We start from the raw sequence: 19,518 nt of genomic DNA on the forward strand, positions 1-19,518 counted from the left end.
ATGAATTTGTTTGGGTCCATGTTCCACGAGAATTTGCCAGAGGCTGTCATCACATCTGGGCCATGAAGCTGGGTCCCCATACTGTAACTTCCTCATCCTTTCTTCCTTCTACTTCATTTACTTTAATTTCTGCATGTATCTCTGAAGGTGAATAAATTTTCTCCACTTCCATATCAGTCTGATGCTGTGAGCTGCCTTCACCTAGAAGTAAGTTTCCAAACTGCCTTTTTGTGGTTGTGAGCTACCTTCATCTTGATGTTCCAAACTGCTTCCATGCGGATGTGAGCTAACCTCCTTTCCAAGTAAAATTCCTTCATCTGGATGCTGTGAACTGCTTCCATCTTTACTTGGATTAAAGAAAAGATATTTCAGGAAGGATCCCTGCTGTTTTGCTTGGTCCTTTTCCTTCTCAGCCTTTCATTTACGATACTCAGCTCCTGAGGGTTTTTTTTTTCCTCTTTCCTCCATGGGGCATTTGAATATTGTTGTGTACTGTGCTCCCGACTGCAAGCATTATAGCGTTAAGGATGGCTGACACACCCACCACATGGTTGGCGATTTAAGCCACATTGCAGCCATCTCAACACATCTTTTCACTGCTTAAAGGTTCAATGATTCATAACATACACTCACTTACCTATTAAAACACTTAGTTACAGCGTTTACACGGAAACAAAATGACCTTTTTCGACATTATAACCTGACACCAGTTGTTTGGAAAAGAATCCCCTTCCTCACAGTTACCCGCTTGGAGTGTGACATCATCACTTTTGTAGTCTAGTAAGTGTTAACGCTGTTACTTTTCTTTTATGGACCTTATTTATTACATGTGAACCAATTATAACAAAGAAAAGTTCATAATTATACAGTCCGATAATAACGCTAAGGTTTAATAATGCTTAAAGATACTCACATTTTGGATTTATAATGCTGAAAGACATTATTCTTTATTCTTTGGCACCAAGAAACACAACTAGACACCATTAAATTAGGCTTGAATAAAGACTGGGAGTGGATGGGTCATTACACAAAGTAAAAATTATTTCCCCATGCTAATTTTCCCCCTACTGTTACTCACAGCTTCTTGTCAACTGTTTGAAATGGGCCATCCTGATTATCACTACAAAAGTTTTTTTTCTCCTACTGATAATAGCCCACCTTAATTGATTAGTCTTGTTAGAGTTGGTATGGCAACACCCATTTTTTCATGTTCTCTGTGTATATATGTCTTCCTATTGTATTTTCCACTGCATGCATCCAATAAGTGGGTTTTAGCCCACAAAAGCTTATGCCCAAATACATTTGTTAGTCTCTAAGGTGCCACAAGTACTCCTCGTTTAATTTTCCACAGTATTCGCTCAATTCTTAACCTGCGACGTATGTAAAAATGACTGTTTGACATGTATCAACTCGCGATATCTCCGCTCTATATGCTGTCTTCATAGATCTGACAAAGGCATTTGATACCGTCAACAGGGAAGCCCTTTGGACCATTCTAACACAACTTGGCTGCCCAAGAAAATTTGTCCAGATTATACGCCTTTTTCATGACAGCATGACAGGCGAAGTATTGTCTGATGGAGCCACATCAGCCCCCTTTAACATCACCAACGGCATGAAACAAGGATGTGTTCTCGCTCCTGTCCTATTTAGCCTGTTCTTTGCATGTGTCCTTAACCATGCAGTGAAAGATCTGGACGAGGTATATACTTGAAATACCGGCACGATGGTTCACTTTTTGACCTCCATCGCCTGAATGCAAAGACTAAGACAGTGCAGAAACTCCTTCTTGAGGCACTCTTTGCTGACGATTGTGCCCTCATGGCTCACACTGAAAATGATCTTCAGCACATTGTCAACAAGTTTGCTAAGGCCTCGCAACTTTTCGGACTATCAGCCTCGGAAAGACAGAAGTTCTCCATCAACCTGCACCTGGATCAAATACTTCTGTCCCGAGTATCTCCATCAACGGCACTCAGCTGAAAGTAGTGGAGAACTTTAAATATCTGGGTAGTGTCATATCCAGTGATGGATCACTGGATAATGAGATCAATGCACAAATATCCAAAGCAAGCCAGGCACTTGGCTGTCTGCGTGTCAAAGTTTTAAATCACCATAACATCTGGATGTCAACAAAACTGCTTGTGTACAGAGCTGTTGTTCTTTCATCTCTTTTGTACGGGTGCAAAACATGGACACTATATAGGCGTCACATCAAGCAGTTTGAAGCATTTCACATGCGCTGCCTCCGTAACATCATGAAGATCCGCTGGCAAGACAAAGTGCCCAATCTCGAAGTCCTCGAGAAAGCCCAGATGACAAGCATCGAAATGATGATCATGAAGTCACAGCTATGTTGGACCGGTCATGTCAGCCGCATGGATGTCAACAGAATCCCCCACCAGCTTCTATATGGTGAGCTCTCCCAGGGTATCCGGCATATAGGTCATCCATGGAAACGTTACAAGGACACCATCAAAGCCAATCTGCAGTACAACAGTATCAAACCTAGGGACCTTGAGGACACCACCAGCAATAGAACACAGTGGTGTGCAACAGTCAGAAATACCTGCATCACCTTTGAGGAAGACCGCTGCCGGCGTCTACAAGAGGCACACGAACGACGTCACAGAGCATCAGCAGCGCACAGTCCACTGACCGCGAACTTCCCATGCACCATCTGCAGCAAAATGTGCACCTCTAGAATTGGCTTGTATAGCCATCAGAGGGCACACCATAAGACCAAAAACTGATGATCTGCACAGATTTGTCATCATCGGATCAATGGACTACCAAGAAGATATGAATTTCTGGCTATGCGACCTGGATGTATATTCAAGTTAGGTGTCACTAGCATTGCAGGTCTTGCTGATGGTGGATGTGTTTCATTGTGGCTGAGTTATTGCTCATCAAAATTGTGGATTGGTCATCTTGACCCTACAGCGCAAATTGAAAAAACATTATGCTAAAATATTATTTATTTTTGCAGTAAATAAAATATTTGACATATTCATAAATTCTCAGAAGTGTAGCAAAATGAATTATAATTCATATTTCCTCCGTACGTGCACAGGAATCGAAATAATGACATCTTTGCTGTTTTATTTGTATTTTTTTTCCGTCTTTTTTTTCCCCCATTTTCTTTTTTCCCCTCGAATTTGGTGCCCCATTTAACTTGGCACTCCTTCCTCCTCCATTCAGCCTCTAACGCCTCTTCCCCACTCCGTATATTTCATTCCAGGTCCCTATGACCACACACATTTAAAAGGGAAAATGTCAGGTCAAACTTGGCTCAAACTAGTGGCTCATACAAAGGATTTACAAAGCTTAAGGAAAAGAGATATGTTTCTGAGCTTGTTTTAAACTAGTCCAATGAAAACCGATATTCCCTTGCAGTGTTTGCAACTCTAAAGTTTAAAACTCAACTAAAAACTGTGCTGATGCTGGAGAACCTGGACAGTACTATGTCTGTGTGCTTTCCTAGCAAAGAAACATATTGCTAACTGGATAGCAACTAGTTAAGCAAGATGCAGTTCAGTAGGAATATATAAATACAGTGTCTGCCCTGGGCATTTTGCTGGCCAGGGTGGGAAACATTTTGATTGTCTCCCACCCCTAGAGCAATTGAACAAAAACCAGTCCTGGTCACTCAGGGCCTATGAAAGTTGGCACCCAAGATGACTGCTCTGCTCACCCATCCCTAAAACTGGCCTTGTGTAAAATAGTGTGTTACAAAAATCCTCTTGCAGAGACATCAAAAGTAATCACGTGGTCATTTCTGGATATTATTAAATATATTCTGATGGTCATATCATCCCCCAATTTTACCAAAATATTAATTTATGTTAGTGTAATAATTACACTCTATGCTGTGCAATTTTCCCATGTTGTCTATTGTATTGCAGCAACAGAACATGTACAATGGGAAATTTGCACAGCATATTTTAAAGTTATTACACCAGTGTAAACTTAAGTAAAGAAACGTGGGAGCTGTCAGATCTAATCAAACATTTAATGTCTCTTCACTCCAGAGCTCAGCCAGACTTCAACATGCAACATTGCTAAAAAGCCAGGAATGAAAACAGCCTTGCTGTATCACTCCTAGTTATGTGAAACAATTTCCCAATATCTAAGAATGTATTTGTTGGAATTCTACTTTAATTACTCCCTGCAGTCAGGAGAATGGTATTCATAGAACAGTTATGTAGTCCCAAAAGCAAAGACACACTGAAGGGGGAAAAAAAGGAACGCATATTTCCTGAAAAGTTAAAACTGAGGAGCCTTTAAGAGAGCCTTACATCTTGTCTACATAAGAAAGTCACACTGGGTTAGCTAGAGGTATAATGTTAAACTGGTGCAAAAGGCTGTGTGGTCTCTGTCATTCCAGTTTAAAAATCAGGTATTTCAGTTTAGTTTAAGTTGATTAGGGTCTATAACTAACTTGAAGTAAACTGAAGTAAGTGTCCACATGGGTTCATGTCAGTTTAAAGCATTTTTTCTTTTCTTTTTTTTTGGTTAAACTGATGCAGCTCTCTCATGTACACCAGGCCTTAGATAATGAGATCACTTTATATTTTGAAAGAAGATACAGAAGCAATTGGGGGCAGGGGAGAAGGACACACACCAAAACTTCTTATAAGTGATCCCATAATTTGAGATTTTATTCTCATTTACTTCAGACATTTTGCTCCCCTCTGCTGTCACAAGTACTTTTAGTTTGGGGGTGAAAGGGAGAGAATCAGCTCTGGTACATGATCCCCAATTACAAGGGGCTCCAGAGATCCAGCTATATGGGTTTGGAGCAGGACAGCTGCTCTCTGCAGCATGCTCCCTGAAATATTTCTATGGCCCTCATCACTGAAGATGAGTGCCTCTGAGGTATTTTAAGATAGATAACACCACCAACATACACCTTTCTTCCTTCTCAGCCTATAGAAGAAATGGCTTGATTAGCTTACAGGGCAGGGGTCGGCAACGTTTGGCACGCGGCTCGCCAAGGTAAGCACCCTAGCAGGCTGGGCCAGTTTATTTACCTGCTGACGTGGCAGGTTGGCCGATCGCGGCCCCCACTGGCCGCAGTTCGCCGTCCCGGGCCAATGGGGGTGGCGGGAAGCCACAGCCAGCACATCCCTCGCCCGCGCCGCTTCCCGCCGCCCCCATTGGCTCGGGATGGCGAACCGCGGCCAGTGGGAGCCGCGATCGGCCGAACCTGCCGCGTTAGCAGGTAAATAAACTGGCCTGGCCCGCTAGGGTGCTTACCCTGGTGAGCCGCGTGCCAAATGTTGCTGACCCCTGTTACAGGGCTATGTGTGGTTGAGTGAGTATATTGTGTATACATGAAGAGGAAAAGTCACGTCAAAGCATCTTGTTTTTCCTTCTTTTGAAGGAATGAGTTCTTTAGGGGAGGTCCAACTCCTGTGAAAGTTCTGTCTCCAATGGTCACAGGTCTCTCCTTTTTAGTTGATAGTTTCCTTGTTCTAGTGGAACACAGCTGTTGTGGGATAGGTGATCTCTCACATAGCTAAGGCCAAACCCATAGAGAGCTTTGAATACCAGGACTCAGACTTTGAAACGGAGTCTGTATTTATTGTCAATACAGAGACCAAAGGGTCATGTTCATCGTTACCTGCACTGCTATGCAGCTGGACTCCTGTGTTTTGTACCAGCTGGAGCCTTTTCCAGGTGTGTGTTTCATTCCAAAATCATAAACATGTGGACTGCTGCAATGGCAAAGTGTGTCCAATAGGATGGGGTCTTCTTGCCAGTCACAGGTGGAAGTGAGCAGGCACAATAGGAAATCACCTTGTTGCTCAGACAAACTCCCCAGGCCTCCTTCTGGCTTAAACAGTGTGGTTGGACCAAACAGTGGAGCTGGGCGATCCTCCAATCAGATCTCCATGAGTGGAGCCTTGGCAGTGGCGATAGTCCTCCTAGCGCCTCGGTCCAGCAGGTTTCAGCAGACACTGGGTGGAGGCCAGCAGCAGTCTGGGGACTCCCAGGCCTGGGGTCAAGACCTGGGACATCATACAGATACCTTAAATAGTGGAAGATGGTACAGAGGATGCAAGTTTTCTGGAGTGCTTTCCTCTTCTTACCATAATCACCTCAATTTTGCCTTGGTTAAGCTTTAGCCAGCTGCTATTCATCCAGGTAACAATTTTAGTTAAGCACTTAGAAATCTGGGAGACTGTGGAGCACAGCAGTGCAAGTAATGGATGACATGTTCTATAATAACTTGGTAGGTTCTCTTTCCATGCTGGGGACATATCCCATACTGAGTGAGGTGCCAGGTGCAGTGTTGATTACAAGAACCTGAGAGCAAGAAGCCAGGAACCAGTGGAAAAAGCCCTGACATAGGCCCTTGCCTTCAAAAAAGAATTAGGAGGAAACACCTCCAGTTCCAGTTCTCAGAACTAATTAACATAGGAAGTGAAGGGATCCTTATGAAGTAAAGCAAATGAAATGGAATTATAGTGTTGGAGACCAGGAAAGTATTTTCTAAAGAAATTATTTAAATCTGGTTCTCTATAGCTGAAGCTTATGTTGAGGCCAGAGTCCAAACTGTGTGCAGTGGCATAGCTGATTTGTACTTTGAGTATTAATCCAGGAGTTCCCTCATAAAAAGCTCTTAAGAATTTAGTAGAAAAGTAATAAACTTGCTATAACTTTTTTTAAGCTAGCCTATAGAATTGAGGAGATAATTAAATCCCTGAGCTATAATTCTATAGAATGGATTTAAAAAAAAAAAAAAAGAAAGAAAGGAGATTGTTCTCCATAAAATCTAATAGTTACATAGAAACTATTTGAAAATCCTATAAAATTTCTATATGGCCATCCAGCATCTTGACAGGTGAAAGGAAACATGACAAAGTCAGTCAGTGGAGCTTGACAGTAGTGTGGGAGAAGAGCCCAATGTACAAGCAGCAGACCCTCCTACAGTGGCTACAGGTCTACTCACTAGAACAGTAGGTGCACCCCCTGTCCAAGTCCCTTTGAATAATTCTCCTGAATCCGGGCTACTCACAGAACCCCAGATCCTCAACCCCAAAGGAACAATGTCCCCCAGTTTACCAGTTTCACCTTAAATCACCACTCCTGCAGACCGCACAGCGCTTGTGAGCACTTATAATAAAACAAAAGTAAGGCTCATTTAAGAAAGTATAAAGAGTTAGCTGGAAACAAGAGAACAGTGGAAATAAATGCTTACAATACAAAATAAAAATCACAAAGCACGAACCTGGGTCTACACTTATCAATAGGTACCTTTCCTGTCTAACACAGTAAATTCCCCACCCCTCACCCCCCAAGTTCAGTCTATTGCATAGCTGGCTTGTTTCCCAGAGAACCAGGATCTAAACTGTTATTGAAAGCCCCCCTGCTCCACAAAGGAATTTTCCTCAATGAATAGATCCAGAGTGCCTTTCCCTATACTCTGTTATACTGCTACAGTCTATTGTCTTTATTCATAGCCTGGGTGAGCTCCTGCCTGTGGTAATATTCCTTTTTACCTCCAAGTGGTTTTGAACATTTGCAATTGTCTTTGATAGTTATCCATTGACTTTTCTGGGATGTGGCAGGGTTAGACAACAGAACTTCACTTTACCTCGCCCGCTGACTACGAAGGGGTGGCAACTCCCTCTTGCTTGAATAGGTCACCACCAAGAGAGATTATCTCTTGGTGACTAATTTCTACTCCAGTCCATAAAGCATACTTTCAGTATAGCTACATTATTCCTTAATTATTACCCATGCATACATCTCACAATGATTATAAATCTTGAAGGGTTATGAGCTTTCTGTAGATGTCTTACAGGATATTTATCCATAAAGAGTAACATGTAAGGTACCCAAAAGGGTAAATGTTTCACAGATTCTGGCAGCATTTTTGCATTCTTGGTGAAAGACATACTCCTCTGGTGATTGTAATCAGCTTTCTTTTCATCAAATCTATTTCAGTGGATTCATGTGGTCTAATGATCTACCCAAGCATTTAGCAGTACTGTAATTTCTGAGAGAAACAATTAAAAATTGTTTTTAAAAGTTATCCCACCGGAGAAACTGTGAAACAACCCAGTAATCTACACCACCCGCTCAAAATCCTATCAACAAAATAACACACACTATTCGTTTATACTAAGTTTATACTTTGTCATTTGGCAAAGAAAGAGAAAAATGTGGAGGTTAGCCAAGTCATCGAAGGATAGACACTATAACTTCCATAGATATTTGAAGGGTGAAAACAACAAGGACATAAATTATATAGCGTAATACAATGGGCTATAACTAGAACTTGCAGGATGAAGTTCAGGGAGATCTAGTGTAGATATCAGGAAAACTTTCTCATAGCAAGATTGCAGTGTGGAATAGTGTCCCAAGGAAAATGATGGAAACCACCTTACTTGGTATATAACTAGCCTAGAAAGAGGGCTAGAATATATTCTTCAGGTAGCTACTCTTCATAGGCAAATGGATGGACTAAATAGAAATTACCCAGCAAGAAGAGATCTGATTAATCTTGGAGCAGAGTTTTCAGAGTGTATGGGAAGAGAAGTACACTTTATGTTAGTTGATGTTTTAGGACTGTATTCTGATATGCTTGTGAGCAAGATGAGTTAGCAAACTTTTTTTTTTTTTTTTAAATACTCAGCAAGGTATCAATCCACTCAAGTGTTTTGAGAAAGTATGCTAGTTTTGGTTTGGCTCGCTCCAGTTCCCTTTCTCCACTCCTATCAAAGATTCAAACCAAAAAAAAAAAGTTTCCACATGCTGAGTTAATATAGATAACAAAAACAGGGGAAGAATCCCCGTTTCAAGGCTTTCCTAATAACCTGGAATTTGGCCTAGGCAGTCTAAGGATTGACTAATGTCAAGAATCTTTCAATGATTGGGCCAAGTTTCAGCTTACCTGCTCAACCCCACCTTTGCTTTTTGATATGTTCTCAAAGACAAAGGAGATCACCTGGTACCCTTTATACAAACTTCTCACTTTCCATGTATACTTGGTGGCTGGCCAGCCCCCACCACAAGCTCAGGCTCTTCCAAATGCTACAAAATACGCCTATTCTCCTCCCCTACTCTGCCCCCGCATCTTCAGTCTTTGGAGATGAGAGATATAAAGAAGGTTCCCCCTTCCCCCCCGCCAAAAATTCACATACCTAACTTAAATGTTTAAAGTAGCCCCACTGGATAAAATCCTGTCTCTGTTGACGTCTGTGGGAGTTTGCTATTGACTTCAGTTTGGCCAGAATTTCACCCAATAGAACTACTCATGTGCTTAAATATCTTACTGAAACAGGGCCTGAAAGATGTTCCAGAATCCAGTGCACTATTAGAGGACAACTCATGGGATTGCAAATCACACATCAAGAATTAGAACCAAGAGAAAGGGTTCCAACTAAACCATGCATCCTAGATGAGCCAAAGGGGAGAAGTCTTGTTCCTCCCTCCCACTCTGTCCTGAAGTGCAATCTGGCTCATAAAGTGTGGCTTTTTTAATATTGATTTTTGCCCTTTGTAGGTATTGAGGGTTTTTTTTAAAAGCCTATTAATTTTTACTGCATTTTTTGCCTGCAATTAGTTGCTGGCTCAAGTGGCACTTAGACATGTAAATGCTTGTTTTGTGGGTGCACTAATGCAGTTAGACTCTCCAAAATTAATCTTGGCACCAGCAACCAGTTGTGGAGGAGAAGAGAGGAAATCATGTGCAAAATTGGAAGATTTTGCAAACTAGGTCCTTAAGTATCCAGTAAATATTTTATAATTGATCATGACAGTTTTAATGCAGTTTAATTTTTGGACTGAAACTACTTGACAATGCCCTCAGAATAAAAATAAGCATTTTAATTGTGTCACAAAAGAAAAGTAAAACTAAGCCTCTAGCCATTCTTCCTGCCCCATACAAATAAAGCAAGTAATTGGGGGGAGGGGGTGAGGGGTAGAGGGGGTTAAGTAATTTCAATTCTCCCTGCACCAAGAAGGTGCTCAGAAAGGCTTATTGGGGGGCTTATAAAATTTTAATAGAGCTTTTGAATTATGAAATATACTGAATGATTTATAATGGTTGTAGTCATTTCAGTTTAGATTTATTGCAAATTGAAGTGATGATTTTCCACCCACATCTCTTTTCTCTGTATTCCAGGGATAGACAATTTGAACTATTCCTCAGTGACTATTCCAGCTTTCAGGCTTGCTTGTCACTGAGATCCATTAATCAGGAAACTCTGCAGTAGGTGGACTTGCAGCTGTAAAATGAATTTTTGAATCTCTGCTGAACGGTTTACTGTCCGAACAAGTTTAAGAGTTGCATGATATGTTGATGAGATTTATTCTGTGCTTCTTGCACATCAAACTTAAGTGCTGGTGACGTGAGAGCAAGGAAGAGGGGGAACACAGAAACCATATAATTAAGATGGACACTGTTTAGGCTGTCATCAATGCTAGGGAGAAGTATGGTGAGGCATAATATACATTTAGATGCTTAGAAATGCAGGTGGGTTAAGTGTCATAAATCTTGCTTTGAGAATTCAACAGGTTAAAAATAAAATAAAATTCATCTAAAATCCTTGCTAGCCATTGTGTTGCTGCTGTGCAGTATCTCAGTACTAGTATAAAACCATTGCTCAAATAACTTATAGAGAATATAAAAAAGGAGCAGAATTAAGAAGAACAGTATGTACACATCCTGAAAGGCCGTGGAAACTTCCATTTCCTTGTCAAGTCAGTTCAGAAAGGAAATGAAACTAAAATGTTCAGGCAGTATAGCATTCCATGCTGGCTATTCTGAAGTGTCAAATGGGCAGATTTTCAGAAGTTTTGGAGCAGAAAATGATTATTGCATGTCTGCTTTGTGCAGTTATGGTAATTTGCATAGTAATCAGGTATTTGCACATTCAAAGGGACAATTACTCACCAAATTGGCAAGTTCTTGCAGTTGTACTAACTCTGCATGTGAGTTAAGCATTCTACAAGGTCCTAGGTTTCTGAAGTTTTGACACAGAGACTAGATCAGGGGTTCTCAAACTGGGGGTCAGGACCAGCGCTGGCTCTAGCGTTTTTGCCGCCCCAAGCAGAAAGAAAGAAAGAAAAAAAGCTGTGATCGCGATCAGCAGCACCTCTACTGCTGTTTCATTCTACAGCGGCAATTCGGCGGCAGGTCCTTCGCTCTGAGAGGGAGTGACAGCCCCGCCACCGAATTGCCGAACGTGCCGCCCCCTTCTTCATTGGCCGCCCCAGGAGCCAGCCCTGGTCAGGACCCCTCAGGGGGTCACAAGGTTATTACACAGGGGGTTGCGAGCTGTCAGCTTCACCCCAAACCCCACTTTGCCTCCAGCATTAATAATGGTGTCAAATATATAAAAAAGTGTTTTTAATTTATAAGGGGAGGGAGTCACACACTGGCCTGGTCTACACTACGACTTTAATTCGGATTTATCAGCTTTAATTCGAATTTACCCTGCAACCGTCCACACAACAACGCTATTTATTTCTATATAAAGGGCCCTTTAAATCGATTTCTGTATTCCACCCCGACGAGCGGAGTAGCGACAAAATCGATTTTAACATTTCGAATTAGGGATAGTGTGGCCGCAATTCGATGGTATTGGCCTCCGGGAGCTATCCCACAGTGCATCATTGTGACCGCTCTGGACAGCAATCTAAACTCGGATGCACTGGCCAGGTAGACAGGAAAAGCCCCGCGAACATTTGAATTTCATTTCCTGTTTGCCCAGCGTGGAGAGCACAGGTGACCACAGATAGCTCATCAGCACAGGTAACCATGCAGGCTGATAATCGAAAAAGAGCACCAGCATGGACCGTACGGGAGGTACTGGATCTGATCGCTATATGGGGAGAGGATTCAGTGCTTGCAGAACTTCGTTCTAAAAGACGAAATGCCAAAACTTTTGAAAAAATCTCCAAGGGCATGATGGAGAGAGGCCACAATAGGGACTCAGATCAGTGCCGCCTGAAAGTCAAGGAGCTCAGACAAGCCTATCAAAAAACAAAGGAGGCAAACCGTCGCTCTGGGTCAGAGCCGCGGACATGCCGCTTCTACGCCGAGCTGCATGCAATTCTAGGGGGGGCCGCCACCACTACCCCACCTGTGATCGTGGATTCCGGGTCGGGGATAGTCTCATCAGCTACACCTGAGGATTCTGCCGATGGGGGAGAGGAGGAGGAGGAGGAGGAGGAGGATGAGCTTGCAGAGAGCACACAGCACTCCGTTCTCCCCAACAGCCAGGATCTTTTTCTCACCCTGACTGAAGTACCCTCCCAACCCTCCCAAGCCAGTATCCAAGACCCTGACCCCATGGAAGGGACCTCAGGTGAGTTTACCTTTTAAAATATAAAACTTGTTTTAAAAGCAAACGGTTTTTAATGATTACTTTGCCCTGAGGACTTGGGATGCATTTGCGGTCAGTTCAGCTACTGGAAAAGTCTGTTAACGTGTCTGGGGATGGAGCGGAAATCCTCCAGGGACATCTCCATGAAGCTCTCCTGGAGGTACTCCAAAAGCCTTGCCACAAGGTTTCTGGGCAGTGCATCCTTATTCCGTCCTCCATGGTAGGACACTTGAGCACGCCATGCTTGCAGCAAGTAATCTGGTATCATTGCCTGACAAAGCCTGGCAGCGTATGGTCCCGGTGTTTGCTGGCATTCAAGCAACATCCGTTCTTTATCTTGTTGTGTAATCCTCAGGAGAGTGATATCACTCATGGTAACCTGGTTGAAATACGGGAACTTAATTAAGGGGACAGAGGTGGCCGTTCCTACTGGGCTGTTTGCCTGTGGCGGAAAATAAATCCTTCCCTGCAGTTAGCCAAGCGCAGATGGGAAATTGGCCCTGAGCTTTTCGCGTTTGGCTAGCAGGGATCTTCCCTGTTACCAGCCACGCGGTGGGGGGAGGGGTACCATGATCATCCCAGAGAATTTATGGCGGGAGGGGGGCGGTGGCGGGGGGGTGGTTAGTTTGGTTCCTGCAGGGATCTTCCCTGATACCAGCCACGCGGTGGGGGGAGGGGTACAGCGATCATCCCAGAGAATTCATGGCGGGGGGGTGGGGTGGTTAGTTTGTTTTCTGTTGCTGCTGAATGTTAACAGAAAAACCGCAGCACTCTACAGGCTATGCTTGGTATGTGGGAAAGGAGGGCGCAGAAGCTGTAAGACAATGGCTTACCATGGCCGCATGCAAGCCGAATTCTGTTGCCCAAACCTGTGATCTCTAGCAGCAAAGCCACAGGCACTCAGCATTAAGAGGCAAAATGCGACCTTGCACAGAAATCACATGTGCTATGTAATGTGAATAGTGTTGGTCACCGTGAAAGAGTATAAGCATTGTTCTGCAAAATGTATCTTTTTAAACAATTCTCTCTTTTTTCCCCTCCTTACAGCAGCTGCAAATTCCTCAAGCCTCCCTCCTCCATCCCGAAGGCTATCACAGATAAGGCGTCATAAAAAGAAAACTCGAGACGAGATGTTTTCAGAAATTATGGAATCCAGCCGCAGTGACAGAGCTCATCTGAATGAGTGGAAGGAAACGGTTTCAAAGTATAGGAAAGAAGCCAGTGAACGTGAGGACAGGAGGGACCAACGTGAGGACATGAGGGACCAACGTGAAGACAGGAGGGACCAACGTGAGGAGAGGAGAGACGCTCGAGATGAGAGGTGGCGGCAGGAAGATCAGAGGAGGCAGGATGCAACGCTGGGGCTGCTGCGTGAGCAAACAGACATGCTTCGGCATCTGGTGGAGCTTCAGGAACGGCTGCAGGAAAACAGACTGCCGCTACAGCCCCTGTACCCCCCTTCCCCCTCCCCATGTTCCGTATCCTCCTCACCCAGACGTGTAAGAACGCGGGGGGGGAGGCTCCGTACACCTTCCCATTCCACCCCAGTAGACAGCCCAAGCAAAAGGCTGTCATTTTTTTAACCTTTTTTTAGTGGCCTTTTCCTTCCCACCGATCCTCCTCCCAAATCCCACCCGGGTTCCCTCCCTCTTTTTCTAATCTATTAATAAAGAATAAATGATTTTTAAATGATAGTGACTTTATTTGGTTTGAAAGAAAGCTGGGGGAAGGGGGAGGGTGGGTTCCTTACAGAAAATGAGTCAATAAAGGGGGCGGGTTTTCATGAAGGAGAAACAAACAGATATTTCACACTGTAGCCTGGCCAGTCATGAAACTGGTTTTCAAAGCTTCTCTGATGCACAGCGCTTCCTGGTGTGCTCTTCTAATCGCCCTGGTGTCTGGCTGCGCGTAATCAGCAGCCAGGCGATTTGCCTCAGCCTCCCACCCCGCCATAAAGGTCTCCCCCTTACTTTCACAGAGATTGTGGAGCACGCAGCAAGCAGAAATAACAATGGGGAGATTTCTTTGGCTGAGGTCAAAGCGAGTCAATAATGATCGCCAGCGACCTTTTAAACGGCCAAATTCACATTCTACCACCATTCTGCACTTGCTTAGCCTGTAGTTAAACAGCTCCTGACTCCTGTGCAGGCTGCCTGTGTATGGCTTCATGAGCCATGGCATTAAGGGGTAGGCTGGGTCCCCAAGAATAACTATTGGCATTTCAACATCCCCAACGGTTATTTTCTGGTCCGGAAAGTAAGTCCCTTGCTGCAGCCCTTTAAACAGAGTAGTGTTCCTGAAGACGCGAGCGTCATGAACCCTTCCCGCCCAGCCCGCGTTGATGTTGGTGAAACGTCCCTTGTGATCCACAAGTGCTTGCAGCACCATTGAAAAGTACCCCTTGCGGTTTATGTACTCGGTGGCTTGGTGCTCCGGTGCCAAGATAGGGATATGGGTTCCATCTATCGCCCCACCACAGTTAGGGAATCCCATTGCAGCAAAGCCACCAACTATGGCCTGCACATTTCCCAGAGTCACTAACTTTCGTAGCAGCACCTGAGTGATTGCTTTGGCTACTTGCATCACAGCAGCCCCCACAGTAGATTTGCCCACTCCAAATTGATTCCTGACTGACCGGTAGCTGTCTGGCGTTGCAAGCTTCCACAGGGCTATCGCCACGCGCTTCTCAACTGTGAGGGCTGCTCTCATCTTGGTATTCTGGCGTTTCAGGGCAGGGGACAGCAAGTCACAAAGTTCCATGAAAGTGCCCTTACGCATGCGAAAGTTCCGCAGCCACTGGGAATCATCCCACACCTGCAACACTATGCGGTCCCACCAGTCTGTGCTTGTTTCCCTTGCCCAGAATCGGCGTTCCATGGATAGAATCTGCCCCATTAACAACATGATCTCCAAAGCACCGGGGCCCGTGGTTTCACAGAATTCTGTATCCGTGTCCATGTCCATGTCCATGTCCTCATCATGCTTGTCGCTGCACTGCCGCCGCCGCTGCCTCCTCGCCTCGTTTTTCTGGTCCTGGCTCAGCATAAACTCCACGAGAACGCGCGAGGTGTTTACAATGTTCATGACTGCTGATTTGAGCTGAGCGGGCTCCATGCTTGCCGTGGTATGGAGTCTGCAGTGTTCACCCACCCAGGAAAAAAGGCGCGAAATGGTTGTCTGCCGTCCGTTGCTTTCATGCAGGGAGGGAGGGAGGGAGGAGGTGAGGCTGTACCCAGAACCACCTGCGACGATGTTTTTTGTCCCATCAGGCACTGGGATCTCAACCCAGAATTCCAATGGGCACGGGAGACTGCGGGAACTATGGGATAGCTATGGGATAGCTACCCACAGTGCAACGCTGCAGAAATTGACGCTAGCCCCGGTTCTTGGACGCACACCGCCGAATTAATGTGCTTAGTGTGGCCGCATACATTTCGACTTTATACAACCTGTTTTCCAAATTCGAATTATATAAATTCGGATTAATCCCGTAGTGTAGACATACCCTCAGACTTGCTATGTGAAAGGAGTCACCAGTAAAGAAGTTTGAGAGCCTCTGGACTAAATTATCTGTTCTTGGTCACAGAGAACAAGTAACTAAATGCAGAGAACTTCACACGTAGGTTACTAGTTTACCCTCCCAACAGATAAACAGTGCCTGGAAGTAGTTGACAGCTATTTAGTGTTCAATATGAAATGAACTTCTGCCTCATTATTACATAATAAAATACGTCACCTGATACTTATTGCAGTGTATCTTCCAAGTCAGGACTGAGTATTAGTAGGGCAAGCTGGAGAAGATAGTAATGCTAATGTGTCTGTTCTGAGCATAGAGAATTTGTCCCTATTGCTGTAATACAAGATGCTTAATTTTGTTCTGGAAACCTGGTCCTTTTATTTCTCTGCTGCTCACAAAGCCCTTTCCCCAGCTTCAAAAATCTTTTAAGTGAAGCCGGGGATTTTTCATCAAAATATGTGAAATGTGGGGCTTGTTATGGTTTTGACTAAACCAAAGCAGGTGAAGCCCATCCATTTTGGCTGATTTGTTTGAATTTGAAACACAACAAAAGTCTCACTAATGTTGAATTTAACTGACTCAAAATCACATATTTGCATGAACACCACTCCATCCATTCTGCTGAGTTTCAGTACAATTTAGTGGTGTCCTCAAAAAACAAATCAGATGGAAAACCCTCTTTTCCCACTCAGTTTTTTTACACAAAATGTTCCACACTTTGTTTTACAATCTGCAACTAGTTTACCTCTAACTTTATTGCAAAACATAGTCTGTTCTTTACAGTTGTAAAGTGCCAGTGAACTTGAAAATTTGTGTTTTAAATTTCCCATTTATGTCTTAAAAGTTTCCCACTCAATCTGTTGATTTTAGCTTCAAATGTTAGCTTGCCGGTATGTAATTTATTGACTAATAGGTCTATTGGGAACTTGCTCTGTAGAACTCTCTCCCCCCAATTAAAGTTCACTTTGAAGTTTTCAGACCCAGACCCTTATTCCATGTGTACCTGTTTAGCAGAGTCAATAAATCATGTTGTTTCAACCTTGTTGTTAGGCAACTGTTTTCCATGGTGATTTATTAGAACAAAAAAAAAAGGGGGGGGGGGACATTATTTGCTTCTTCTCACTCCTATCTTTACATTTTCATTACTACCAATCTGACTTACATAGATAAGCCAAACACTGGAAGGGGTGAGTGTGTCTGTCTTACTTTTTCCTTCATTTTCTTAATGTCATGGACCCCTATAGTTGCATTTTTGCAACAGCCTCCTAGAAATTGGTTTTAATATTTTTCCAAAAATCAGGCATATGACTTTGAGATTTCAGAAGTTATCATGTTATGTTTGTTACACAACCGAAAGTAATGCCCAAGCCAAGAGTTTCTGTGTTCAATGGCAGCATGGAAGTATTCCCCTTTTGTACACAGAATGATTTCTTAAAATTTAACCTGGTCTTCCTCTATTTACAAATTATCTGCCGACTGCTTGCAAGTTGATTGCAAAATATCAAGCAAGTTAACTAGTAGTTTGAGAAAAAAGTTTTAGTGGTTATTTGTTCTGACCACTCAGGAATATCACGATTCGTTATTTACCATTAAAGCACCAGTACTCTACTTTCTGTCCTCCCCACACTCTCACTTCCTCTGGATTCACTTCTCCCATCAATGAGATTAGTCATTTAAGTTAAATGGCATGTTTGTGTTCCCTAATGTGATGGCAATAGCTGGGATGTTGTTCCCTGAGCTTGGTCTAAGAGTTGGGGTGGAATTTTGTATTTTCCCCCTCTCACGACAGCCAAGGGCATGAGGCCTAACACCTGACAAGATGCATTCAGTAGAGACCAGAAAAGGGACAGACATTCAAGCAGGCCTGTAATCATGACAGTTACGTAGGGTTTTCATTTCAATGAATGAAATAAGGACTTCATTTGGGGCCAAATCTGGAAATTATCCAAAGACAGACTTCCAGTGATCGGTCTAGCTGCCCCCCTGTTCCCTTTCCAATCTCTTTAAGAGCACCCACATCAGGACTTGGGCTTCTTTGCCTTACTTGTCTCAGGATGGAGTCTCACCATTCTTCCACTCGTGGACCTGGACACAGTACTCCTGTGTATTCCAATTGCGTATCAGCCTGCTGGCCCAGCTGGGTTTCAAACACCTGTGTGTCTTCTCTTTAGGAAACTGTGACCAGGAGACTGTTACAACTGCTAAATAAAAACACTTCATAACAACAACAATAAAATCAATAAATGCTTTGACCAACATCTTTCTTAAAATGAACAGCCAATGTGCACGTTTAGCGACAACTAATCTTACGCTTCACTACAAGCTAAGTTAAGCCACCTTTCCTCTTAAGCTACAGGAGCAGAATAGAACAAGCTTACATTCTCCCAGATCCTCCTGGGAGACTCTCCAGTCTGGTTCTCTGACCCTACTGTGTTCAAACTGGTGTCAGAACTCCCCAAAGGTGAGCAGACAAGATCCATTAAGGCCACTTACTCTGGGGTTGTCAAGTGAGGTATGTCCACTTTTCAATTAAACACCGGTGACTGGCCTGTGTCAGCTGACTTGGCCTCGTGGGGCTTGGGGTTCAGGGCTGTAAAATTGTGATGTAGGTGTTCAGGCTTGGGCTGCAACTTGAGCTCTGTAACCCTCCAACCTCATAGTACCACGACGCTGCCTATAAAGGTAGCGTGTCAGTTTCCATTAATGAAACAGGAAGGAGGGCAAAGATGGAGAAAAACATACTAAAAAAGGAAAAGAGGTATTTGAGTTGTGGCCTTTTATCTCTTGAAAGTAGAAAATCTGCTCATTTCAAACCCACTCTATTGCTGATAACTGACAGGCGCTACTGAAGAGTCAGCTCAGCGTACAAGATATGGCACATTAGTGTTACCGTCATTCATGTAGCAACTCAACAGTCAGACTTTTGTACAGTCCTCTGTAATGTTACAAAAAATTCCTGCTTGAAAGCTTCTATGCCCAGCTGCCCCTTCTGCCTTGTCCTTTGAAGTTAAAGGCAAAGGGACAACTAAGTTGTGCCTCGTCAGTTTGCCTCCAGAAAGCAAGCCAGGCTCTTTGATCTGCTACCATGCTTTTGCAAGCTCAAAAATCTATACAGTATATGCTGAATGACAGACACTTTGGAGACCAGCTATTTTCCCCAGAGTCAGCTACAGTGGGGCTTCTCAGTGCCCACTACACAAAAAGAACTTTAGATGTCTTGACCTTTCATTGCATTGGTATATTTCAGCTTCTAAAGGCGGATACAACTCCTCCCCAGTGTTGTAGAAGGAAGGGGAAAAAAAGACATGCTATTAATGTATATTTTTTCATGATCCCACAAATTGCCCTTATTTTAAATATGAAAGAGTAATAACTTACAGTTCTGCTTCTCAGTACTCAAGTAAATTCAAATATCCCTGCACTTGTATTTTGTTGCAAGGTCTTTGGTGCAAGAACGGTCTCCAACTATTTGTATTAGGCACCGTAGGATGACTTCCCTGATCTTGGCTAGGACCCGTAGACACCACTAAATACATTTTAACTGGCTTTTTTTTTTCTTGCCTTAAAAGGGCATTTATGCAGCAGAAATAATGTGGGAATTGGAAATACAGCAAGATCCCTGCCATATGCTATGCCAGCTTCATCAGTGACTTTCCA

The 19,518-nt window shown here is 43.6% G+C and overlaps 2 protein-coding genes across 2 annotated transcripts in view; one reads left to right on the forward strand and one right to left on the reverse strand.

The window, feature by feature from the left end:
• LOC101949538 (arylacetamide deacetylase) overlaps positions 1–19,518 on the reverse strand; it is a 168,300-nt gene that overhangs the window by 128,884 nt on the left and 19,898 nt on the right. The gene's annotated exons all lie outside the window — the stretch shown is intronic.
• On the forward strand, positions 11,514–14,304 carry LOC135973666 (SRRM2 protein homolog rsr-2-like). The gene is made up of 2 exons (XM_065557911.1): positions 11,514–12,326; positions 13,392–14,304. Exons 1-2 carry the CDS (start codon positions 11,777–11,779, stop codon positions 13,925–13,927), a joined length of 1,086 nt encoding a protein of 361 aa, XP_065413983.1. The 5' UTR covers positions 11,514–11,776; the 3' UTR covers positions 13,928–14,304.

The sequence above is a fragment of the Chrysemys picta genome, chromosome 9, assembly GCF_011386835.1.
Source record: "Chrysemys picta bellii isolate R12L10 chromosome 9, ASM1138683v2, whole genome shotgun sequence".
Lineage (NCBI taxonomy): Eukaryota > Metazoa > Chordata > Testudines > Emydidae > Chrysemys > Chrysemys picta.

What these genes read in the sequence shown, in the direction of transcription:
- LOC135973666 (XM_065557911.1), top strand. Translation starts at nt 11,777, where the DNA reads ATGCAGGCTGATAATCGAAAAAGAGCACCAGCATGGACCGTACGGGAG. An exon ending in CCCCATGGAAGGGACCTCAG is followed by an intron (nt 12,327 to 13,391) that starts GTGAGTTTACCT and finishes CCCTCCTTACAG; the next exon opens with CAGCTGCAAATTCCTCAAGC.